The following is a 26,792-nucleotide window of genomic DNA, read 5'->3' as shown; positions in this document are numbered from 1 at the left end:
GAGAATTCAGAGTGTGTGTGTGTCTCCATCAGGCCCTAGGCCAGTGGCCTGCGACATAACTAGGGTCAGTCTCCACTTTCTCTGGGACTTGGGAAACATCTGCCCCCCTGACAGACAGTATAGCACAGTAAGCTCTGAAGTCAGACGGATCTGGGTTTGACCACAGCCCTGTCTACATTCACTACTTGTTCAGTTCTCTGTGCCTCAGTTTCCTTATCTGTAAGCAACGTAGATAATAATAGCACTTGGATCACAAGGTTGTTGTGAGGAGTTCCTGGAAAAGTGGCTGGCTTGAAGAGCCATCACTATCATTATTGTAGGAGTTTATTTCTAATTTTATAATCCATAAAAAGTTACTCGCACCCTACCTCTTGTATCCTCATAGGGCCAGTATGAAATGAGGTAAAGAATTTCAAAACCAAACCGCAGTAGCAAATCACAACCATCCCTGACTGCGGGCTGGGAAAAGAGCAGAGGACACAAGCTAGCAGCGGCCCCTTCGGCTGGCTGCCTTCCCATTCAGCCATTCAGACCAGTAATGCTGCCAGCTTCAAGGCAAATCACGGTAGCCAATATTTTGATGGGGTTCTCGAGTTTTGCTGATCTTGTCAGTTGCTCATCTGAACAAAATTCTATTTTTCAGACTTAGTTTTTACAGGTGGTTGATTTAGCTACAGATAGGAGTATTCAGTAACCTCCACCCCCCACCTCCCTCAAGGCAGTTTGAGGTGTAGAGTTCCCCAAACTAGCAATTAAAACCATGCTTGTCATGCTATGTGATTTTACAAGCTATGTAAACTCAAGCGAATTCCTTAACTTCCAAGTTTCCAAACTCCTAGTTGGTCTTTTTTATTTGGAAGATGGTGCTAATATGTATCTACCTTTTAGGGGTTTTGTAAACAGCAAGTAAGCAAACCCAGGTAAAGTCCTTGACTCCTACTCTCCCTCCCTTCAGCAAGGCAGGAAGGCCAAAGAGAATTTCTGCAAATGACTTTACGCATATAGCGAAGAAAAAAACCTGTTGACGTGTGTATGTGTGTGTGTATACACATCCACACACATACATGTACATTCTCACCACCCCCCCCCCCCCCAGGCCCCACAGCTTCCATGGCCTGGAAGCCATTCACTGCCTTGCAACCCCAGCCTGGACCTCGCCTGGAAGGACTCGGATTGTGACAGGGCTACTTTCCACCGTTGGCAGTCCCTCTGGAGGCCTCCTGTGATGGAGCCGCTTTCACTGGTTGTTTAAAGTGTTCTCTTAGAAAAACCATTTGTTCTGAAAGATGTATTGGCCTTTTTAGAAATATTTCTGGTGTTGGCTAAGATGTTTATTACTTTAAACTCTTGTAGAGGCAAGTGGTTCAAGTCCTCTCAAGACCCAGTGAAGGAAGTAAAAAAGCCCAAAGAGGGATGAAAGACAGACTCACTGCTTCCCCCAAAGAAACCTGCCTGGAAAACATCTGATTGGACACGTTTCGAGCCATGTAGGTTTATACAACAAATGCAGACACTCCACTGACTGATTTTTCTCCCTTCTGCTTTGGTTAAGGAAAGAAAATGTTGAGAAATGGGTATTGCAGAAGAGGTACTATTTGTACCCTACCCTGTTCCAGATGTTTCTTGGCTGAAAGGATGAGAAAAATGGACAAATGATATACATTCACCTCCTGCAGCACAAGAGATGATGTGAAATTGGTGGGGGGAGCTTTAACTCCAAGTGAAACTTCAATGCTTTCAAGGAATCTGATTCCAAATTGAGGGGTTCAGAAAAGACTCACGAGTCTGAAGTGGTCGGAGAATGGAAGCGCCCACCCTCACGCCTGCCCTTAGGGCCATGGGCTGTGCCTGATGCCCTCTGTTCTTTCCAACTGACAGCCTCACACAGAGGCTGGACTAGCCAGGGAGGAAAACGCTTGGGACAAGAGAGACGTCCTCAGAATAGAATGCCCGTGAGCCTCCCTTCCACACTAAGCACACAGACACACTCGGGTTGGGAGGGGGACCCTGGGCATGGCCTGGTAAAGGCAAGGCGGGCTCAGTGTCTAGAACCCTAAGCTCTACGCCGCCTTGGAATTCTCCCATGGCTCCCTGGAGACTTGACTAACAGAATGGGAAATGCTGAATCTAAGGGAAGAATCTCAGATGGCACCAGCTTCAGGATTTTCTGTTCAGTCCTGGGAAAATAGAGGATCTCCTCTCCACTACTTCTCAAGGGAGCAGCTGTCCTGGCAGTCTCCGTGCACCTGTGTGTCTGAAGGTGCTCTGCGGCCCAACCCCACCTGGACCTCCCTTCACTGCACCTCAGCAGCCGCCTGCAGCTTATAGACAAGGGCAGGGGATGTGACCCCTCGGAGGCATCGACCTGGATCATCCAGCCCTTGAAGGCCAAGGTACTTTGCTTACCCAGAATACCCAGCTAGCCGGTGGCAGAGCCAAAAGGAGACTCCAAAAAAATCTCCAGACCCTTGTTCCAGGGGCCTGTTATTCTACAGGCCATCAGGCAGCATATGATCAAGAAGCATCTTGCTTAAACCCATGCCAAGCATTACAAAGGGAAATCTCCTGTCTTTAAAAACCTTGCAAGTTCCAAGCTCTGGTAGTTTTGGGGGATTACCGGGTATTTGGAGACTCTCTCTACTTTGTTTTTCTCCTTTAAAGATAGGCGAAGTGATGTTTTTCTCAGGCTGGACAAGTTACAGGAAGGAATGCATCTGGGTTAGGGGCTCTCTCGGGGGCCCCTCTCTCACCCCCCTGAGGTAGAGCTGGAGGGGCAGATGTCTGCACAGTCCCTCCTAGCTCCACACACGCCGGTGCTGCCTTTTAAAATATAAACCTTTCCATTAGTTAAACATCACTCATTGAAACTACCTGAGGGTAAGGCTACTTTTTATTATCATTTTAAAAGTAGGAGTCATGGGGCACCTGGGTGGCTCAGACGGTTAAGCATCCAACTTGGGCTCAGGTCATGACCTCGTAGTTTGTGAGTTCGAGCCCAGCGTTGAGCTCTGTGCTGACAGCTCAGAGCCTGAAGCCTGCTTCGGATTCTGTGTCTCCCTCTCTCTCTGCCTCTTCCCCCCCTGCCCACTCTCTCAAAAATAAACATTGAAAAAAATTAAAAAAAAAAGGAGTCATAGACTATATGAAAAGCAAATGGCATTTTAAGGGACCTGCAGAAGTTTACTGCTAACAAGTAGCAGTTGTGTTCAATAGGCCTGATTTAGCTGGCCCGCAAATGGATGCCTCCAAAGTGCTTGAAACTGCGCTGAGTAGGCTGAATGAGTCCTGTTTCATCTCATTTATATTTGACATCTACTTAATAAGCCCTGATCAGATAATACACAGATGTCCCTAGAGACACGCAGGTAAATCTGGGCCTAATCCAGATTTACTTTGACTAATTCTAAATCCATGAGCTCTGAATGAATGTTGCTTTGCTGGATCCATCAATGCGAGTGCTCCTTTTATTGGGCAATTCTATTCTTAGCTCTGCGAGGGGGAGGCAGACAGAAAGCCCGTTCCCCTCCATTCCATTCCCCTCCCAGGACGGCATTTAACTTGCTGCTCCTGCCAGCTGGCGGGCAGCCACGCCAACGGCCCTGTCAGCACTGGCCGGCCCGGGAGAATGAGAAACGAAACCATAAAAGGCCAGAACTGCAGCTGCGTGGTGGTGCTGGGGGGAAGGGAGCGTGTGGCACTGCAGAGCCAGCCAGAGTGGGGGCAGGGGCACTGGTCACAGAAAAGCAGTTCAAAGGAGCTGACCCCCAGGTTCCCCAGATAAGAGGAAAACTGGAAACCAATGCTTGCTGACAGCTGGGGCGTGGGGCCAAATCAATACTGCGGGTACAGGTCTAAAAGGATAAGCAAACTGGATCACTAGCATCAGTCCCCCAAACCCCCAAAGGTTCTTGACTCCTGGGGGAAAATTCCTGAAACAAATATCTGGTGTCACCGAAGAGAAAGAGTGAGAAAAAGGTGTGTCCTGTCATTTATGGCTGAGAAACCTGTTCCCTGTCCCTTTAGTACGCTTGGCCTTCCCAGATTTAAAACTCTTGATCTAGGTGCGCCCGGGTGGCTCTGTCAGTGGAGTATGTGACCTCTCTCACGGTTTGTGGGTTCAAGCCCCGCATCAGGGATGCTAGGGATCCTCTGCCCAACCCCCGGAAACCTCCCCTACTCACGCTCTCTCTCAACAATAAATGAACATTAAAAAAAAAAAAATCCTGATCTAAAGAAGCAAAAAGAAACAAAGAAAGAAAGAAAGAAAGAGAAAAAGAGGATCAGATCAGAAACTGTCAGGCCAAAGTCCTTCACAGGCATGGTATCTGAAAGCCCACAAATGCACAGGGACACAGCCTGCTACCCACCTGCCCACTCCTTCATCTGCTGTTGCTTCATTGTCCTGAGCACCTGCCATGTCAGGGGTCAAGTTGCTGAGCACAACTCACAATGTAAGACCAGTTAGGAAGGTATTTTGATATTTCAGGAAGTTCACCAGGACATGAAAAACAGTGATTGGGATGGAAAGGAAAAAGTGAACTTGAAAATCAGTCTGGAGACAGACTCAACTCCATAGTGGGATGCAGAAGGCGAGAAAAATGAGTGGATTTAGGATCGGGAAGTCAGTGACCTCAGAAGGGTGGTCCCAGAAGATTAATGGGGGTGAAGGGAGGCTGCAGGGAGGCGAAGAAGCAGAATCGGAGCAGAGACTGGCCCCTTTCAGAGGGCGAGGCTGTAAAGAGAGCAAGAGAGAGATGGTAGGGTGGCCAGAGCAAGCCAGGATATTGCAGTGTTTGGCTGGGATGAGAGAGCCCTGGCAACATTTACAGAAGTAGAGGAGAAGGTGAAGACAAGAAAGAAGGGGGCACAGATATGGAGACACCCGTAGGCGTGGGGCATGAAGTGATACAAGATCATGCCTGATGCCTCCTGTTTCTCAGAGCAGCTGGAGGCGGGGCCCCACAGAGTGACAAGCTATCACAGAGAGTGGGGGAGGACACTGAGCCTACTGATGCCTCCACCTGGACCCCAGCCGAGTCCAGCACTGAGTCTGTGGGTTGTGATCTTCCCGAAGTGCCCCCAAATCAGGTGCAGGAGCAGCGCAGTGGAAGGCAACAGTGATTGAGGCTGAGGATCTGCAAGGAGACTGAGTAGCTGGGGAGCATAAAGGCAGTGGACCGGAGGAGAGGGAGCAAGGGTGCTAGAGGTGGGTCTGGAGCAGAGTGGCTCAAGGTTTGCAAAGGCTAGAGAGGGAGAAGCCAGGAGGAGATTCGTGGCAACAGGAAAATGCTGCAGCATGTGTGTGTGGGTCTGGGCTTCCCCAGGAGTATGAAGCACAGCAAGTGTGTGAGAGCAGGAACAGGGAACGTGGGAGCATGGGAAGCTGTGGGCAGGGTGCTGAAGGAGCAGGTCCTGGGGAGGTGAGGCCTTGAGGCCCACCATCCTGCTGGGGGCCTCTGCCCTTCCTGTCCTCTGACCTCCAGGCCACCCTGTCCCCAGACTCACCCACAACAGTGAGGTTGACCTGGGCCTGTCTGCTGCCCAGCTTGTTCTCCACCAGCAGAGTGTAGCAGCCACAGTGTTCCTGGCGTGCGGCCAGGATGGTGAGCCTGCTGCCATTCTCGCTGTTCTCCACCTTGATGTGCTCGCTCTCCTGGATCTGGGGGCAGAGAGTGGGGCAGGCGCTAGAGACTTGGGCCAAGAAAGGAAGAGGGCTCTGACCTCCACTCCCTACCACTAGAGAATGTCACTGGACAAGCAGTATGGGGCTCTGTCTCATCTGAACTCTCGGCTTCCCCTTAAGGCCCCTCCTCTCCTGCATCCAAAGCCAAGTGTCCCTGAGGTGGTTCAGATCTGGGGTGAGCAGGGAGGGTGCCGAGCAGGGTCTGGCAGACCAACCATGTCTGCGCTTCCTGCTCCAGACCAGAGTTAAGGAGTGTCCTGTATCACCATGGCTTTGGGAGGGATGGCAGGAGAACACATCTGAGCAAAGTTACCTACAAAGACCACCTACAAAGGTGTTCTGACCTCTTCTGTCCTGTCTAATACTGTAGCCACTAGCCACATGTGGATACTTAAATTTTAATTAAGTGGAAACAGCCCAAATGTCCATCAAACGATGAACAGATAAACACAATGTGGCATATCCAGACAATAGAATATTATTCAGCCATAAAAAGAATGAAGTACTGATTTATACTTTAATGTGAATAAGCCCAGAAAACATTATGCTAAGTAAAAAAAAAAAGCCAGATATGAAAGAATATATACTGTATGATCCCACTGATATGAAATGCCCAGAAAAGGCAAATCCATAGAGACAGAAAGTAAGTTAGTGGTTGCCAGGACCTAGGGGAAAGGGAGGAATGGCTGCTAATGGGTCCAGGGTTTCTTTTGAGGGTGATGGAAATGTTCCAGAATTAGATCATTGTTATGGTTGCACAACTTGTGAATATACTGAAAACCACTGAACTGGACACTTCAAAAGGGCGAATTTTATGGTGTATGAATTTTATGGCTATTGTTATAAAGAAAGCTGTTATCATAATTTTTAATTAATTACGATTTAAAATTCAGTTCCTCAGTGGCACTAGTCACACTTCAAGTGCTCAACAGCCACATATAGTGGTGGCTACCATATTGGACAATGGAAATAGAACATATCCATCACTATAGAAAGTTCTTTTGGACAGAATGGGGACCTGGCCAAATGTCTCTGAAAAGGGAGGGATTCCATCTTACTTCAGATGACGCTAGCCCAGATATAGCATAGAGCCAGCATCCTTTGGGATGATGCTTCATCTTTTCACACCAACCCTCCATTCCTTCCTGGTTAACTAGCCTCCCACCTCTGGGCCTTAGGACAGTCTGAGTGGTTTGGAAATAGAGCACAAGAGAACTCAAAAGAAACCTTCACATCCTCTCCAAATTTCCTGATTCAGTGCCAGCCACGTTTTGGGGCCTCTGCTGATGATATACATGGGCACACACTACCAATACGGGCTCAGTGGAACAGGTGGGTTCCCCATCTCCCTATAAAAGCTGGTTGTTCAGGGGCGCCTGGGTGGCGCAGTCGGTTAAGCGTCCGACTTCAGCCAGGTCACGATCTCGCGGTCCGTGAGTTCGAGCCCCGCGTCAGGCTCTGGGCTGATGGCTCGGAGCCTGGAGCCTGTTTCCGATTCTGTGTCTCCCTCTCTCTCTGCCCCTCCCCCGTTCATGCTCTGTCTCTCTCTGTCCCAAAATAAATAAAAAACGCTGAAAAAAAAAAATTTTAAAAGCTGGTTGTTCAGAAATTCAAACATTTCTTTCATAGGACCATTCTTTTAAATGGTATATTTCTGGACCAGTAAGCCAAAGTTCTATTTAATGTACAATTTATCTATCCAAATACTCAGATTCACTTTTATCTATTCAGCACATGGTAAGTTTAAGCTGTTGCCACTGATAGGGTTCAGTGGGCTGGCACAGAATCACAGAAATCTACAGAGTCTGAGAGGTCCTTTTGGTCACTGGTTCAATTTTCCTGACTCTGAGTAGAATTCTGGACTAAAATATCAAAATCAGATGGGGGGCAAGGGTGGTTTTTATTTTTTCCTTCATACTTTTCTCTATACACAAACTATCAGTAAAGCAAGTATTAATGGCAGACTCATAAGAAATGATCATTAAGAACTCAGATTTGGTGGGTGGTGACAGGTGGGGGAGGGGACCCTCCCATTTCTAAGGCCCCAACCGATCAAGAGCCATGCGGCCTCTGTGAGACGGCATTTTTCATCCCTTCCCACCCAGGGGTTGGGAGGGCTGTTCCCCTCCATCACTGACCTGCTTTCGGAACTTCATCCAAGTACAGGTGATGGGCTGGGTGCCTGCCACTTTACCAAACAGCTCCACAGACTCTCCCGCGCGCACCTTTTGGTCTTCGGGAAACTGGATGATCTGAGGGGGCATGGCTGGGAGGGGACAAGTGACAAAGTGAGCAATGAAGAGGGAGCTTCAGACAGACTGACCTCACTCAGTGCTGCTGTCCATGCTGGTCTGTTCCTCTCATCTTCCAGAGCCTTCAGGGCAACACTGAGGACAGTGGCCACTGCTCCAGAATGTCTGAGCTGATGGACCCTGCTAGCTCTCTTCATTTCTTCATTTTGATTCTTCAGAAGTGGCCCACACAATTTACATGGCATAATTCTCCATCTGTCAATTGCTCTGGAATTTGCATCTTACCCTAAATGTTTGAATCTACCTCCTAACTCCTTTATTAATTAAGCAGCACCTTGCTTTCTAATCATCAGGTTACCCTGGCTGACAGGTTCAATATGGTTCATGTCCTCAAATATCTTTCACTGGGAAACAGACAAGGGCTCTATGTGACAAGGACATACAGAACAGAGTATTAAGATAGCGTAAAGTGGATCACCGCCTTAAGGGCAATGTGGGGGGCAGAGAGCGAGGCAGAATTTCACAGAAGGGATGGGAAAGTCTCTAGTACTGTATGATGCCACATGATGTCCCTACAGCAAGGGACACTATAAGGGGAGTAGGAAAAAAGACAAGTAGTGGAAAAGGGTAGGGGACCAGGCTGTGCAGAGGCTCTTGGGGAAAATTTGGCCTGAATAACACAGAGCTTGAATCAAGGAGGGCGGTGGTCTTTTGGGATCTCATACCAGTGGTCAACCTACCAGGACAAAAGAAAAACCCCTCATGGCAGAGGACTCTTGCTCCCAAATGCTGCTGGTGACCAATTACCTGCCTTCGGAGGTGTCTTGGGGGCCGGTTTCTTTTTCACAGTTGCATCACCTGAAACAAAGAAGTTCACAGGTTATTTTGTTAATCCTGGCTTTTCACAAAGCTCCTAAATCCTAGGAGCCTTGCCCACTGGTCCTCTGCCAGACAGAGCCCTCACCTGAGTGTGGTTCTCAGGATATCTTGCACTCCTACACAGATGACCTTGTGACTGAATGAATATCAGTTCTCAGGGGGCCTCTGGAGGGTCTCTGGAGCCTCCATTGAGATAAAAACTAAAAAACGCTTGATTCTCCATTGTCCATTTCAACAATGATAACCCCACACTCACTAACTATTCTCTTACCCTAATGTCAGGAAACTCAGAAAGGAAATTATGTCAGATAAACCACCTAAAATCAGCCTTTGGTGTAGATCCAAGGGTCTCAGGCTTCCTTTGGATCACAGACTTGGACTAGTGGCTTTCTTTTTTTTTTTTTTTTTTTTTTAATGTTTGTTGAATGGATCCATGAATGAATGAACAAATGAATGAACCAACCAACAGTCTCTTCCATTCCTACCCTATTCCTTCCACTTTCTCCAAATAATTCAAATAAGAAAAATGACCCAAACAGACTAATTTCACAGCAAAAACTTACTTATTTGGCTAAATAACAATATGATGAATATGCAAAAATATCCTCAGCTATCTTCATGGCTTATTTTCATCTTTTTTGAAAGTCTTTAATCAAAACCTATCTATCCAGGTGGAATGAAAATCTACGCACACACAAATATCTGCATGTGAATGTTTACAGTGGCTTTATTTGTAATTACCAAAAGCTAGAATTTATCCACTTGTTCCTCAACTGTAGAACGGATGAACTTTGGTATATTCATACAATGAAATGCTACTTATCAATAAAAAAGGAACAAACAACTGATACACAGAACAGATGAATCTCAATGATTCGTCTTTCTCTTTCACTAAGAGAAGCCAGACTCAAAAGGCTATGAATATATAATTCTATTTATATGCCTTGTTCTAGACAAGGCAAAACTATAGAGACAGAGAACAGATTAGTAGTGGTGGGTGGGGGCAGGGGTTGACCATTAAGGGGCACAAAGACATGTTATAAGGTGGTGGAACCACATCCTGATTATGGCAATAGTTATATGACTATGTGCGTTTGTTAAGATTCACAGAACTGTGCACCAGAAAGGGTGAATTTTACTGTATAGAAATTGTACCTTAATACAAAAATGGGAGTCACTTAACCAATGAGATCTTCCCTAACCACTCTATACCAAATACCAACCCCCTATCCTCAGCACTCATCACCATTACCCTACTTTATTATCCCCCCGCCCCAACCCATGGCACTGAACAACCATAAAACAAACCATTTACTTGTTTATTTATTGTCTCCCTTCCTCTATCCATTAAGTATAAGGATTGTGAAGGCAGGGATTTTTTCTTTTTTGTTCACTGCTGTATACCCAATGTGCCTGGAACATAGTAGGCACTTGGTAACTATTTATTGAGTGAATGAGTGGGGGTAATGTTAGTAATGTTAGCAATCACTCCTCCACAAAGGTTCACCTTTGCAGGTTACAGAGAAGAAGCAATATGTCCTGGCTTGGGCACTGCTGTCTGCCCACAGGCAAATTATATAATGGTGTGGATTTTCAGCTGTGCCTCTGTAAAATGGGGAGAGGGCTGCTACCTGAGAAGCTGAGAACTGCACAAGGACTGTGTAAGCAGGTGATCTCAGATCACAGAGCTGATGGCTACTCGTGAGGTTAAGCCCAGGGTGAGGCCTCCTTCCACCAAATTCACCCTGGCTTGTCACCATTATTGATTCATCTGTCCATCTCAAGAAACTTATTGAGGGCCTGCTATTTGCCAGGCAAAGGCCAGTCAGTACACACTACTAACATGTGTACCAAGAAGAAAATCAAACAAATGTAAGAAATCAGAGCTTGTCTTCAAGGGTTTAAATGTCAAGGCATGTGATCCACAGGAAAGCCTTTTTTTTTTCCCCATCATAAAGGGCATTGATGGGACAACTGGCAGAATTTACATAAGGTCAATAAATTAGATGATAGTATTATATCAGTGTTAATTTCATGTTTGATCATCAAGCTGTGGTGAGACTGTCCTTGTGGTTTTTTATTAAAATAATGTTTATTTTATTTATTTTTGAGAGAGAAAGAGAGAGAGAGAGAGGGAGAGACAAGCAGGAGAGGGGCAGAGACAGAGGGAGAGAGAGAATCCCAAGCAGTCTCCATGCTTTCAGTGCAGAGCTTAATGCAGGCCTAATCCCACACCATGAGATCATGACCTGAGCTGAAATTAAGAGTTAGACACTCAACTGACAGAGCCACCCACGTACCCTGAGACTGTCCTTGTTTTTAGGAAATATACACTGAAGTATTTAGGTATAGAAGATATCCTATATACAATTTACTTTCAAACTACTCATAAAAATTACATATACACAGGTGTACATATGTGTATATGTGTGTGTGGAGAGATAGGGGGGAGAGAGGGAAAAAGCGAGGGAGAGAAAATACAACACAAAACAATCATAGTAAAATGTTAATATTTGAGGAATCAGAGTGAAGGGTTTACAAGAATTATTTGTACTATTTTTGTAACTTTTCTTTAAGTCAGAAATTACTTCAAAATAAAAGTTAAATAGAAAGTTTTTTTAAAAAAGTTTTACCCAGGGGGCACCTAACTGGCTCAGTCCATAGAGCATGCAACTCTTGATCTAGGAGTGGTGAGTTAAGCCCCACATTGGGAGTACAGCCTACTTAAAAAAAAAGAAGAAAAGTTTTATCCCTCCAACATGATGCAGTTGCTCAAATGAAGGAGTGCACTGTGGGCTGAGGAGATGGTTAGGAAGCACTCAGTGGTGGGACACAGAACGGATCTGAGGGCCTGAGAACATCTGAACTGGAGAAAGAAGGGCCCCATGGCTCAGGAACAGAGAGGGGTTCAGAGTTGAGGGTCAGGGTGTTTGGTGGATGCTGTCCAGAGTGTAAGACTAGGATTAGAGAACAGTGGTGTGAAGGTAGTGTGACAATTTAAAGAAAATAAAAAAATTCAGTCACAGCAGTCACGTTTCAAGTGCTCGACAGCCACACATGGTTCGTGGCTACCATATTGCGCAGACACGGAATATCACTGTCATCACGGTGCTGGTCTAGAATCCCAAGTTTGAGAGTTAGGTCTTTGTCCTGACTGAACAGGGAGTCCTCACACAAACGGCAGTTGGGTTGGGCTCAGGGACCCCTGGAGGTCTCTCCACCTCCTGGGGGACAAGGCTATCCAATTAGGAAGCTACTGCCATCCTTTGGGAAGGAAATGATCAAGGTCCAGCCTTGGTAAAGGCAGTCGCAAAGTAAATACAAGTAGGAGACAGAAGAAAGTTAAAACAATTTAGGGGCTGAAAAAGAGGGAGGTACAAAGATTCCTTAGAGATTTCTGGCTTGGATAAATGGGGAAAATTAAAGTGACAGAATACGAAATTTGGAAGGGAAAGATGAGGCATTTGGTTTGGTCCAAGTGAATATGGCAGACGAAAGAATTTAACCCGCTTATAGGCTAGATGCCCAGGATCAGAATTCTAGAGAGAGGTTGGTGGAGATTGGAAGTGCAAGACTCCAGAATCAAACATGCAATCATAATGGAAACTGTGAGGATGGTTCAGTTCCTTGGGGGCAAGAATGCAGTGAAAGATGAGAAGGGGCCAGGGTCTGATCCCAGGTGATGCCTATGGTGAGGAGCTGGGAATTAGGAGAGGGCTATGGACCCCGAGAGATGGAAGGACTGTCACTGTAAGCAAGGGTGGAGAAGAATAGGCACTGGGAACTAGACTTCAGGTATGATCAGCACTGAGTGATGGGTAAGGTTTGAGAGAACAGGTGCCATGAGACAGTGGGGTCAGAAGTCACTCCAGAGGAAATTCTCAAGGAAACAGGTAGGGAGTCAGCTAATCTGATAAGAATTCTGGAGTTGAAGGGACAAGGACAAACAGGGTGATGGAAGAGGGAATGTCAACCAAGCAAGGTTTCTTCCCAGGTGAGAGAAGAGTACAGGTTTGAAAGCAGAAGGCTAGGAGTCAGTGGAGAGGGGGAGCCCCAAGATGGAACAGCATGGGAAAGACAAACCCCTTGGAAGTGAGTACCAGATGGGCTATGGAACAGCCATGACAGGTCAAGCCACGAAGCCCCTGCCCCTCTTCATCTAGGGCTGCTGGGAAGGGAGAGGCACAACTGGGAGAGGCCCGCACGGGAAGATAAGGGCTTCTACGAGAGCCAGCGTCTGACCTCCCATGGAGAACAAAAGCCACCTGTTCACGGTTGCTTTGTGGAGCTGCTGTTATCCCCCCAAATTTATATGTTGAAACTCGAGCTTCCCAGCACTTCATAATATGACCATATTTGGAGATAGGGCCTTTAAAGAGGTAATTAAATTACGGTGAAGCCATGGGGCGGGGGTCCTAATTCACACCGCCTGGTGTCCTTATAAGAAGAGAAAATGTGGACACACAGAAACACCAGGGATACATGCACAGAGACGAGGCCACGTGAGGACAGTGAGAAAGTGCCCATCTGCAAACCAAGGAGAGAGGCCTCAGAAGAAACCAACCTGCCAACATGCTGAACTTGGACTTCCAGCCTCCAGAACTGTGAGACAACATACTTCTGTTGTTTAAGCCACCAAGTCTATGATACTTTGTTGTGCAGCCACAGCAGACTAGAGCAGCTGTGGATGGGCTCTGGAGGCCAGTAAGGAGCTTGATAGCCCCAGGAATGGCTGGCCAAGAGCTAGTAAGGAGGATGGCAGTTAGCATACCATGAAATCTGATGACTCCGAAGTCCCACTCTTTACTAACCTTGGCAGCCCTAGTAAACCTACGTGGCCCTAGTAAACCTAGAAGTAGGGTCCCAACCAGTACCTGTCTTCCTCTGTCACGGTTAAATGGATTGAGGGCCAAAGTTTCATGTTTGTTCTATAAATCTGCATCTTCTGCTGTTTGAATTGGTTAGCATTTAAAGCTGGTTTAGTTCCTGTTAGTAAAGACAATTTTAAATGTTAATGATGTTCTATATCCTATTCTATACATATTTTATACGAGCATCTGCTGAAATCCATTAACTGTGTTCGGGGCTTAGAAGAATATATTTAATAGGTTGGAAAGCAGAATCCCCTGATCCTAAAACCTGGTTTCTCACAGTGAGCTGGGCTCAGTGCATACAGTGTCTAACCCACGATCTCATTGTCTTTTTTCCCCCTGGGTTCCTTCCCCAACCACATACAAGCAGGGCACCTCACATTGTTTCCATGTCATGAAAAAGGAGATAGATTCCCATAAAAGCCAGGTGATTTGTGAGGCTCATAACACCAGATGGGGCCAAGTTAGACACAGGAACCACGCCTCCTGATGCCCCGTGTGGCTGCCTCTGTAGCAGCTCACTCTCTGTTCCATCCTCATATGCAAGCCCTCAACGCCCTTCTCTGTCCCCCTGCAGGAATGCAGTGGGCACAGGCTCTGGAGCTGGGCTTGGGTTTAAATACTGCCCTGTCGCTCCCTAGGCTGTTGATTTAAAGCATGTTACTTAATGGGGCGCCTGGGTGGCTCAGTGGGTTAGTCGTCTGACTTCAGCTCGGGTCATGATCTTGCAGTTCATGAGTTTGAGCCCCGTGTTGGGCTATGTGCTGACAGCTCAGAGCCTGGAGCCTGCTTCCGATTCTGTCTCTCTCTCTCTCTCTGCCCCTCTCCCACTTGCACTCTGTCTCTCTCATAAATAAACATTAAAAGAAAAGTAGGTTACTTAGCCTTTTGGAGCTTTCGTTTCCTCATTCAAAACATGTGAAGGGGATAAGTAAAATTTGTTGTAAAGCATTAAGCTACGTTGTAAAGAAGGTGGAGCACAGGGTGCATGCTCTACTACCAGGCCCTCACCCCAGTTGCCCCTCTTCCCCAGATGGATCCCCAGAGGACTTCTCTGTCCACTCTGTCACCTATTTAGTATGCCACCCTGTATCAGCTGAGCTCTGTACCTACATGATATCTCTCATGCTGCTCCTGGAGTTCCTTCTCCCAGTTCAAGTCCTCAGGTAACCCTCTTGCTGGTCCAGATGCTCAAACTCTCAGCTCTCCCTGGGTTACTAACTAGTTTCCTCTTCTCTGGATTCATCCATCTTACCACCTTGTTGTCTTATACTAATGTCAGCCCTTTGTCTCTCATTCCCTTTCCAACACCTTAAACTTTTGCACCACCCATTGTCAAAGAGGAATATTCTAGAAGGAAAATAAAACCCAACTATATTTGCAAATCCCATGGCAGCTACCAACCACACTGTCAGGCTAGGAGGGCAAAACATCCTCCTGTGGCCTGCCACTTGGTCTGTCCCTCAGGGGAGGAGCTCAGTCCCCTCCCCCAGACAGTCAGCCCCAGGATGCACCCCCTTCCTGGCATAGCACTGCTGTCAGGGTACTTTGTTCACTGCTTAGAGTTCTTCTTCTTCTTCTTCTTCTTCTTCTTCTTCTTCTTCTTCTTCTTCTTCTTCTTCTTTTTTAAAGTTTATTTATTTATTTTGAGAGAGACACAGAGAGACAGAGCAAGCAGGGGAGAAGCAGAGACAGTAGGGGACAGAGGATCCCAAGCAGGCTCCCCGTTGGCAGCAGAGACAGCAGAGAGCTCGATGTCGGGCTCGAAACCATGAACTGTGAAATCATGACCTGAGATGAAGTCAGATGCTTAACTGACTGAGCCACCCAGGAGTCTCTACAGTTTCTCTTCTTATCCCTCTCTCTGCCAGCTTTGTTCTACCTGGGGCCCAGACCTCTTTCTCAGCCCATCTATACATCCCACTACCTGACCGTCCCTTCTCCTGGCACATACTGCAAGCCCAGCATGTCCAAAAGTAAATCCAGGATCTTTTCCTCAAACCTGCCGCTTGCCCCTGTTTCTCCCAAGGCCCCCTCCCTACCATCCCCAGTCACTAGCATCGGTCAATTCCATTCACTCCATACCTCCTCGGTCTGCCACCTTCCACATCCCCACTGTCACCATTCTAGTCCAAACTACTACCGCTTCAGCCTCTGGTCCCCCGTCCCTGTCCTAATACGGCCGTCATTCCAAGGCCATCACTCCACTGTTTAAATGTCTCCAATGGCCACCCACTGCCACTTAACATAAAGTCCAACTCATCTTACAAAGGCCTCTGAGATGTGTCCCCAGCTTTTGTCCCATCTTCTTTCTTACTCTTCCCTCTTAGGGAATACCGTCACCCAGGCCCTTGGCGCTCAATGTCAGCGGCTTGCAGAATGGAGTGTGCATTATGAACACCTGGGAAATTTGCTAGAAACACAGTTCCTGGCTGTCCAGGGCATGCTGATGCTGTTGGGCCCTGCGTCACCCTCCAGGAGGGCTGCTCTATCCCCCACACTGAATGCCTTTCCATTTCTGCAGTACTGGCCACTGCCGCCAGCTCTTTGCCGATTCTGGTACCTTCTTCCAGTAGGCCTCACCTCATCCATCACTACTGTCAGGCTGGGTTTCATGCTGCTTGGAGGTGGTTCTTTCTTAGCACTCCTCACAACGTATTACGATGCAGAAACACCTGTCCAACATGCATACCTCACAGCACACTCCCTGGAGACAGGAACAGGGGCCCATTTTGTTCACCTGTTGTACTGCCAGTGCCTAGTGTGGTACTTGGCATATGCTTGAAAAGCTATTAAAGGAACAAGTGGAGCCCCTGAGGGTCTTTGTTAACCTGGGAGTTTCTAAGAACAGTCCACCCCCCCACCCCTGGGGCTCTGATGCTGAGAGATAAAGCCCTGGGGTTGGAATCCCTCTGCAACTTCCCATTAAAAGCAGATCCTCTTTGCTCTGTCACCAACTAGATCAAAGCCGTTGGGCGCCGCGTCTTCCACTCTAAAGAGGAGACAGGCTGGAAGAGGTGCAGCAGCCCAGTGAAAACATCATGAACAAAGCACTGAACTTGGATGCCTGCTGGGGAAACCTGGGGCAGCGATGGGGAGGCCAGCCTCCCGGCTGTCTGGGCAACCCAGCATTTTGCTTCTGTACCAGGCCTGCCCAAGTCCTGACCTACTCCTGCTGAACCTTCCTGCTGCCCTGAGAGGTGGTGGGGGGAGGGAGCTAGAGGGGAGGAGGTCAGTACGCACAGGAATTTCCAGACTGCTCAGTCTGAAAGCACAGGAGTGCCTCTCCCATGAATCAACAGGGCAGAAGACCTGGGCAAGCTTTTGGGAGATATTTGCCGAGACTAAAGGTAGGCCTCTTAGCGTCAAAAGCGTCTGAGATAATGGAAAGCAAAGGAGAATTAGGGAGGTGGCACGAACAGCCTCGGGTACAGGGAGGTCCCTGGATGTCTGCTTCTTGGGGACATTTCCCTTTTTAGGTAGTTAACTAAAAATAGACATCAAACCCTTCACAATTCCCAAAATCAGCATTAACTTTCTACCAAAGGCTCCTGAAGGTGACTCAGGCTGGGTGAAGTGTGGAGGAAGCATTCACGCACAGGGCTGTGTCAGAGAAGGGAGGGCGGCTGTGCGGACTTGAGGATGAAAGGTCGAATCCCACCACCCTGCACTCAGGTAGACTCAGGGCTCTGGGTGACTTGACAAGCCCCCAACACTTCCCTGCCCCTTGCACACACCAGGCCCTTCCAGTATGTCTAATAGACAGACCTATGGAGAAATATTGGTCATATTCCCAGAACTAACATCTCTGGGCAAATTTCGTGAACACATCTCCTCCTATCAAAGGCTGTCACACAAGAAGATTCCAGAGGAACACTGCTCTTCTTGTTACTGCGAATGCTTATCCCCAAGCCCCTAGGATACAGAATGTGGGGATGGTTGTGAAAGAGGCAGCCTGGCATGGCCAGGATGGCAGTGCCAATGTCCTCTCTGGGGAGGACCCGTCCTCCCACTTAACAGGATCATGGGAGACAATGGAAGAGCTGGGGAAGGAGCTGGAAGCAGCAGCTCAGGGATGGAGGTCACAGGGTCACATGCATGGCAGGGTGGGGGGTGATAATGGGTACTATCACTCCTCATGGACAATATTTTGGTTGAGAGTAACTAGTAGTTGGCACCAGCTTTCAAATTCGTGGAATTCATGGAAGTACCCCAGCTTCTCTTTCAGGGTCCCACATCTTCCAGTGTCAAGCAAGTATTGATGCCAAACCTCCACCTGTCCAGCAATTCCTTCCAGCTCTTTGAATACTATGGTGACTTAACATCCCCCATGACTCCAAGAGAATATTTAAAAGAAAGATATGATCCTGAGGGAATCTTCCAGGAAAACTGGACGCTACTTTTGACATCCAAAGATGCTTTCAAGATGATATGACTTTTGGTTTCAGAGAGACACCCATATGGAGGGCCAAGGCAAAGACATCTAAAAGCAAAATCTGGAATGGTCCATCGTGGTGACTGAAGCCAAAGTGACCAATGTCAGGCCAACGCCAGGCAAGGAATACACAGGGGTGTTCTGTCTGCATCGTCCCCAAATCCCACAAGTGCAGTAGAGGCAGGGACCCTTAAAGCATGGGAACTCATGAATCAATGTGAAAAATCACATGCTCATTATGGGCTGGACACTGACATTTCTCAGACAAACAGGCCCTGGTTCCTGTCCTCAAGTTATAAAAGTGACTTCTGCTCATTTACCTGTTTTCAAAACAACATCAGCTCTACAGACTGACAAGGAGGAATCCCTTAGTCTGTTATCACCCTGGCATCGCCTCATCTGTATTTTGTTTTAAGTTTATTTATTTATTTTTTAAAAAGAGACAGAGAGACAGAGAGACAGTGGGAAATAGAAAATCTCAAGCAGGCTCCGCATTGTCAGCACAGAGCCCGATGTGGGGCTCCAACTCACGAACTAGGAGATCATGACCTAAGCCAAAATTAAGAGTCAGATGCTTAACAGACAGAGCCACCCAGGTGCCCCTTCATCTGTATTTTCTAAAACCATTTCTTAAGCCCCATCAATGCCTCCCTCACAAAAAATTCCATTCAGATCCCCTCCAGCTGGAATCCCCTAGAACCGGACCTTCTGCTTAAAGCCTCCTTCTCCTAAGGATGTTTCTGCTGCTGTGCAACCCAACCCACACTTGCTGTAGTGTCAACCCATCACATATTGGATGATATAAGGGGGAGTTAGCTGACCTCACCTGAACAATGTCAGACACACACACACACACACACACACACACAAGCATTCCATTGAACGAACTGCTATCAGAGATGGAAAAATTCTGGGCTCAGTTGGAGTCCCCATCTGACAGGTCTGGAGACGAATGGCTTTGACCAAGGCCATATGTTCAATGAGAGGCAGAACCAAGACTTTTGTCCCTTGCTTTCCAGCCTAGTGCTTTCTGGCTATGTCTTGTGCTGGAGCACTGCCCCAGAGCCAGGTGCAAGAAATGCGCATCTGGACATCCAACAAGGTGCTGCTGCCTCCCCGTGCCTACTCAAATCAGGCGGAGTCTTGGGTGCTTCACCCTGGGCCTGTGCACTTCTTTCTTGCTCTTTCTCCAAAGGTAGGGGATGACCATTCTGAACTGGAGGAGTGGATGAAGTGTTCCAAGAGTGCTGACAGTAAATTCCCATCGAGGGGGGGAAAGGACCATTAAAGGATATCAGGACAATTGACAAAAACTGAATGCAGACCCTGCATTAAATAGTAGTATTGGTTCAATGTTAACTGTCCTGATTTTAGTAACTGCATTGTGGTTATGTTCTTAGGAGTTACACAATGACATATTTAGAGGTCAAGGGCATGATGTCTCTAATTTATTCATAAATGGTATCTATATACCTACATGATGCATGGTGAATATATATGAATATATACATAGTGTGCATACATACGTATGAATATCTGATAAACGGTGAATATATCTATATGAATTCATACATAGAGAATGCGAGGACACTGGGAAAAAATGTAAATAATTGGTGGATCTCAGTAATGGGTACATACAAGAGTTCCTTATACTATTCTTGCAACTTTTCTATAAATTTGAAATTATATCAAAATAAAGTTATAAAAAAATGCCTGTTGAGAGGCATGCAGCAAACACCGTGACAGGTCTCAGGACCCAGCTGTCACTCTCCTTGTCCCCCCAGCTCTCAGGGCAGCAGACTCCTGCCCTGCCGTGGCCTGGGGGCAGCACTTGCCCAGGCCTGTGTGGACTGCACGAAGTACAGCTCTGAGACCGGCAAGGCACAGTGCTGCAGCAGGAACATGGATCAGGATTGTCCTCACAATTCCAGATCTTACCAGCTGTCAGACCCTGGGCAGGACAATTTAGCTCTCTGAGGCTCAGTTTTGCCCATCTGTAAGATGAGAACTACTTGTAGCTCAGTTGAATGAGACCTGCCTGAAGTGATCTGTGACTAAGCGCCTTAGAGGATGCCTGCTGCACGGGGGCTCAGTAGACACTAAGTGAGCACCTGAGTGGGGGGCTTCACAGCATCCCTTCCAGTGGGATCCTCCCTCCAGTGCTCCAGCAATGTCATCATTTCGCTTCAAACCACACTCCTCTCTCCTTCATAACCTGGCCCAGAGTTTCCCTGGTCCCAGGTCACCCCAAACGACCACTCCTCGTTCCTGTACTTGGAAGTTAGTGTCTGGCAGGTTAGCTTGTACTTCTGTTTTCTCTCACCCTCCTACCTGGCTTGGCAGATGGAACTGGCTTTTCCCTCATGGTCCCCAGCAATACTCCCAAGGGCCCTCAGGCCATTGTGCGGACATGTGCCCTCTACTCTTATACCTGACAACTCACACACAGGACTGACCAACACAGCTGGGGGTGGGAAGAGGTCATCCAGGGAGGGATCTGGCTATGATCTGTTTGGCAAGAAAACCACTTGGCCTTCCCTCGATTACTGGCAGGAGAAACGGACTTCCTGGTTAGATTAGGTACTTCCCAGCCCTTGAAAAAAATGAACACATGTTATAGACAGACAGCTCAGAGACAAGAGAATCAATCGGGCTTTCTCATGGGATCAGAGATGTCTGGGACCAGGGATGGCCATGCTAAGAGAAAAAAGGCAAGTTGCAGAGGTGTCCAGGTTATGTGCTGTATTTACATAAGTATATGTAAGTGCATAGAAAAAGAATAATTGTAACTATATTTGAGGAGGTGAGTGGAACTGGGGGTAGATTAAAGAGGGCTTTTATGTTGCACCTGGTGTATTTCTATACTGTTTAGAATGTTTTAAAGAAGAATGCATGCATATTTAATTTATGTAATTAATAAATAATACAAATTAGCCCAACAAGTGAGAAAAGAATTAGGGGTACAGGCCTAAAAGACACCTCCTTCATTTCCTATCTCTGAGCAGCTGTCTTCTTAGGAGCCTCTGGGAAGGAAGCCCCATGGTGTTCAGGAGGCACCCAGAGAACTCTACAGGTTTCTGAAGGACACGAACACAGGTATGTAAGCAGGTGGAGGGGCCATCAGAACCACCCGGCTAATGTCCTCAGTGCCCAGAGGGTGATGTGTTGGGATGACGAAAGGTTGGGTGGATGGGCCATTCAAAGTGGTCATTACTGTACACGGAGACACACATTTCCATCCCTTGGGGGGTAAGACATCTGTCTGTAACTGCAAGACAAAGACTAGAGTAAAATTCCCCTTCCACAGACAAGTAGCGTCCTCTGGACTTAATCTAGATATCGATGTATTTGTTTGCTATGGAAAGGGAGACCAGCACTTTCTGCCAGCCCGCCCCTCTCCCTAAGCAGTGCCACTGACTGAGCCCCACTCCCCACTCACTCTGTAGGGGTAAGAACCTTGGCTTCCAGCTCTGCTTCCAGCATCTTGCTCCTTCCTTAAAGACTAGAGATTGTGGGCTGGTGCCAGAGATACTCTGAGGACCTGGGCATGAGGGCTCCTAAGGCAGTGCCACACTGAACAGAGGCAGTAAGGGAGGCCCCCTCTGTTTCTGAAGACCAACAGTGTGGGCACAGGGTGCTTCTAGGCTTCCAGGCTGACCTACCACACCCTGGAATAGCTTAGAGGCTTGAACAAGTACTGAAGCCTGGATCCTACCTCTGGAGATTCTGATCTAACTAGGCTGGGTTGCCCCAGCAGCAGAGGTTTTGAAAGCTCCACAGGTGTGTCTAATATGCAGCTGGGGTTGAGAGCCACCACCCCAAGTCAGATGATGACAACTTGTTCGGTGTGCCCCACAGCCCTCTCTCCCCCAGCGCAAAGGCCCAGCTCCCGGGGCTGCTCACTGTCCCCAGCTTGTTTTCTCCTTCACAACCTTCCCCTGGACCCCACCTCACTGCCCCCAGGATCTGCCTGTAATGGATGTGCCAGAGCTGAGGGCAGCAGGCTGCTGATGGCCCGGCTCAAAGTCCATGCACTCCTGCCTCTGCCCTCAGGAGAGGCGAATGACTGCATCAGTCCCTAAGTCACAACCACCTGGTGCTCTTCGAAGCTCCCATTTTGCCGCAACTAACAGAGCATGGGTCCAAGTGATCCTCTTAGAAAATAAAATCGCCAACCCATTTTTACTGGGTTTTTCTTACAGTTATATACGCATTTCCAGCAACTTATTAAAGGTCTACTCCTGATACTCTGAGCTCCCCACTTTGGTTAAATATCCACTAGACATTATAATTCCAATTTGGCTGCCCCAACATACTAAAGGCTGAGCATCCCCCTGGCAGCTGGCTGGAGTATGCACAAGGAACCCAAGCTCATCATTAGGAGGGTAAATATGCAGCTTTGAAAAGAGGAGAATAAGGGGCACCTGGGTGGCTCAGTCAGTTAAGCGCCGACTCTGGATTTCGGCTCAGGTCATGATCTCATGGTTTGTGAGTTTAAGCCCTGCACTGGGCTCCGTGCTGTCTAGTGCAAAGCCTGCTTAGGATTCTCTATCCCTCTCTCTTTGCCCCTCCTCCTCCTCCTCTCTCTCTCTCTCAAAATAAATAAACTTTAAAAAACACAAATAAAAATTTAAAAATACATATGTATATGCACACATAACTTATATTTTACAACTGCACTGGTATAAAGATGAATATATTAATATTGTGAATTAAAACATTTTCTTTGACCCAAAAGTTTATTTTCTTCTAATTCTATAAGATATTGAGATATTTTTGTGGGGTGTTGTGCCTGATACATCAGTGGGCCCTGGGGGAAGGTGAGACCAGGGAGAGGGAGACACTTTGTAGAGTCACACAAGTCCTTCCTTGCACAGCTATTTATACCACAGCTGCAACTCTAGCACCTCCCTCTACGAGCAAGGCCGGGTCCCTCTATGAGCAAGGCCCGGCATCCCGGAAGCCCCAGGGCCAGCCCTCAGGGGACTCACAGTGGAGGAGGGGTGAGCCACAGACACATCACCAGACACTGGGCAGCAGACAGTGGCAGCAGGGAGGTGCTGAGTGCTCCGGGAGCACACAGGAAGGAAGGGTTACTTGCAGCTGGGGCAAGGACAAACTCAGGGATGACGTGGCTTTTCAGTGGGAGTCTGTCCCATGAAAGAGGTGTCTCACAGAGAGAGGTGCTCCCAGAGCAGAGGCATGATGGAAGCGGCATGGGCACTTCCATCGCACATGGAGGAGCTCGGCCTGGCCTGAGCATAAAGTAAGGATACAGGAGTTGGGGGCAGACTCGGAAAGAAAGGCCAGACCACACGTCAGGACAAGTGTGCACAAGTGCAATGTCTGTGAGGCCCACTTGAATGGGACTGGTAGGCTCTGGGGACCGCCGGGCACCGCAACCAGGAGTGATGAGAGCAGAACCACAGTTTGGAAAGCTTCTGCCCAGCAGGACTCACCTGGGAGAGATCAGGAGGAGGAGTCTTGGTGAGAAGCACAGAGGGCCTGAGTGAGGTGGCGAGTGGACGTGGGTATGCACCACTAAGGCTGTGCAGAGGCTGGGAGAGGTGGGCAGTGCCAAACGGTCACTGGCCCAGTCACCAAGGCTTCACGGGGTTCGCTGGGGTGCAGGCAAGGAAGCTGGGGCTCAGTCCTGGGGTTGCCTAGGAAAGCTGAGCAAGTACTTACTCTCTGTTCCTAGCACTGGGGGAAGAGAGCTCTTGGGCCTCCGGGCTTTCATCTCCGGGGCCTTGGCATTCTCCCTGGGAGGAGCATCTGGAACAGAACAGGTAATGACGGACATTAGTTGGCTGCTGCCCAAGGAAATGAACAGAGGAGGTGTCTCAATAAAAATCCCACCCCAACCAAAATTACAGCACCCCCCCCCCCCACCGGCTCCTCTTTCCACTCTGGGGGCCCTCCGTGCCTGTCGAGCAGATGGCGCCTGCCTCGGGCACCTTCCTCCACCGGAGCACCAAAGAAGGAGCGTGCGCGCACTCCACTGCGCCTTATAAATCAGGTGGAGAGAGCAGTCACCCAGGCAAGATGGATGGACAGGCTATGCTGGGAGCTATTATGCATTCCCCTGCATGGCAGGCACGGGCTGCCAGGAATCACATCGCTGGCAGGGTTGGAGGAGCGGTGGCACCCCTGTGCTCACTTCTCTCCCATCTTTTCCCTTCACTGGGTCTTTACTCGCTGGTGCTAACTGCTCTGTATTTCCAAAAGCCTGCTCTGTATGGAGAGGTCTCTCCGACAGAAGAAAGAGGGGACAGGGTCCATGCCTCAGCTCATGGTCTGGAAGGGGCCTGCACCTTTTGATTTCCCAGACTTCTTTCTACAGATGGTCACTGACAGACTTTAAGACCAGATGAAGGCCTCTGAGCAGGCAGCCGGCATGCCTCACCCCCTCTGGACTGAGCCTTGGACCCATTATGGGAGGCTGTGCACTCCTCCTCAAAGTGGATCCAATGAAACTGAGCCTTCTGGGTGGACCTGAAATGGCACGTGGATGAATGCACAATGCCTTGGTCCTCTCTTCCATGTTCCCTATTCCATTTTAACGTCGAGTGTGGACATCACCACACTCTCTCCCTTGTTGGGGCAGAAGAGTAACATCACACTGGGCTGGGTGGTCAGAAAGGGCCTTACTGGGCCCCAAGGAGACTAGACTTCAGGAAGCTTTGGGGAAACCACCCAGGAACTCGGATAAGAAGGAGCTGGTTAAACAGCTATCACTGTGCTCCAGCATTTTCCCCACAAGGAATTCTCCTCAGGGATGTGCTGAGAGGGAGCCTCCCTGTCAGAGTCCCTTCCTGCCATTCATTTTCCGGCTCCTGAAGACAGGAAACTCAAAGGGAGGAAGGAGGGGGTGGGACTTTCCAGCTGAAGCTTGAACCACATTCCTGTGTCTTGGCTAGGGAGGAAGGGCCATCTTGCTGTCTTGCCTCCTGGATGGGGCAGTCCTAGCTGCTAACACATGCCCTCTCCCAGACTGGTTCCTGGGGCTTTGTGTGGTGGACACAGGTTGCACAGAACTAGGGCCTAGGGATGAACACTTCCCTAGCACACGGTCTCCTGATGCTCCCATCTGGATGCACTTCTAGATGGCATTTGGGTCTCATTTCTGCTTCAGAAGGTGGATCAGCCCGTATAAATCCTCCCACAAAGAGTCAAGCTTCCTTCCTAACCTAAAGCCTGCCCACTCTCAGTTCTAGCTGGGTATTTCAGGAAAGGAGGCCCGGTGTGGGCATCGTCCAAGCTCACCAGCAGCTCCGAGGCACACAGGCCTCTGGGGCTATGGGGGCAACTCCCTACTGAAATCAGCCAAAGCTGTACACATGTAACTACAGGAATGGTTGTGCGTAGGCCTCATGAAGAGCTTCCTAGCAGTATATGGCAGGGAACAGTGCTGAGGGAACCAAGCTGGAAGCCCTACCCTGCCTCCACTATTCTCCTTCTGCCACATTCTATAAGAGCAAACAGAACCCTACATGGTGAGTCAGGGGTCCGTGCCTTCCGTCGCTGACACTGCCTGTGTCCTGTCTCCTCAGTGGCCACCCACACACCAGGTTCCATGTGGATACAGATGGAGAAGCAGAAAGTCCTGTGGGGAGGGGATGATTTCACTTCCTCACACTGGGTATTTTCCCCTGGCCTAATGGTCATTCTCAGCTACAGAAAAATCCTCAGTATTTGTCAACTTGTGTGGTTCTCAGCATTGGCTGCCCATTAGAAGCAGCTGTACATAGGTGTCTCACCCTGTAGATCCTGGTTTAATTGGTCTGGTTAGGGCCTGGGTGTCCATATTATCCAGAAGCTCCACAGATGACTTTCATATGTCACTCCCAGTCTGTGTGTGACATAGGCCGTGTGTGTGTGTGTGTGTATTTGTATGCACATGTGTGTACGTGCCTGTGTGTCTGAAGGTGGGCATGCGATACATGGAGGGTCTCAGGGACTATTCTGAGAGACAGGAACACCTATCGTTGTATCTCTTGACGTCTGGGGACTAGGGTACCATCAACCAGGGTGTAGCAGTCTATGTTTCTTTCTTCCCTTCCTTCAAGACCTGATAGGCACTAATGACAATTTACAGGAAGGTATACTCCAAAGTGTGTTTGTTTTCCCCTTTTTTAAAGAAGAAGAAGAGACAGCCAAGAGTGTACAGAGCTCTGTGCTTCTTGGCTTGAATACTCTCTCTGCCCGTCTTTCTTCTGGTGAGTTCTGGGGACATCGCAGGAGAAAGGTGAAGAAGGATCGGGATTACTTTGTTTTTTTTTTTTTTTTTTTTTTTTAACTGGTGTGTAACTTGAGGCATAAGCAAACCAAGGATGAGAGGCTGGTCTTCCTGGGTTCCTAAGGAAGGGACACAGGGACGGAGATTCCTTCTCTCCTCGTGGGGTCGCATGGGCCTTTGCTTCTAAGCGGCATTAGAGTAGAGACCGGGGAGGAGGGTACCAGTTTTGGCTTTGTCATTAGCAATCTTGGGATCATGAGCAAATCATGTCAACTGCCCTGGGTCTCTATTTCCACACCCATGCAAAGGAAAGTACACTTATTCCTTCTACCATAGTGTTAAGATGCTCAAAGGAAAGAATGTATTCAGTAGTGCTCGGGAAAGGAGAAAAATGATCATGTACCTATTAATTCATTCCTCCTGCTCACCACAT

At 48.3% G+C, this 26,792-nt stretch overlaps 1 protein-coding gene across 1 annotated transcript in view; it reads right to left on the bottom strand.

Annotated features, from left to right (window-relative positions):
• MYLK (myosin light chain kinase) overlaps positions 1-26,792 on the bottom strand; it is a 179,846-nt gene that overhangs the window by 43,753 nt on the left and 109,301 nt on the right. Inside the window, 4 exon segments of the mRNA XM_030330671.2 lie at positions 5,506-5,659; positions 7,822-7,949; positions 8,743-8,793; positions 23,809-23,895. Of these exon segments, the coding sequence (XP_030186531.1) occupies positions 5,506-5,659; positions 7,822-7,949; positions 8,743-8,793; positions 23,809-23,895 (420 nt within the window).

The sequence above is a fragment of the Lynx canadensis genome, chromosome C2 (assembly GCF_007474595.2).
Source record: "Lynx canadensis isolate LIC74 chromosome C2, mLynCan4.pri.v2, whole genome shotgun sequence".
Lineage (NCBI taxonomy): Eukaryota > Metazoa > Chordata > Mammalia > Carnivora > Felidae > Lynx > Lynx canadensis.
Note: the sequence above shows the minus strand (reverse complement) of the source record. Positions and strands in the feature narration are given on the sequence as shown.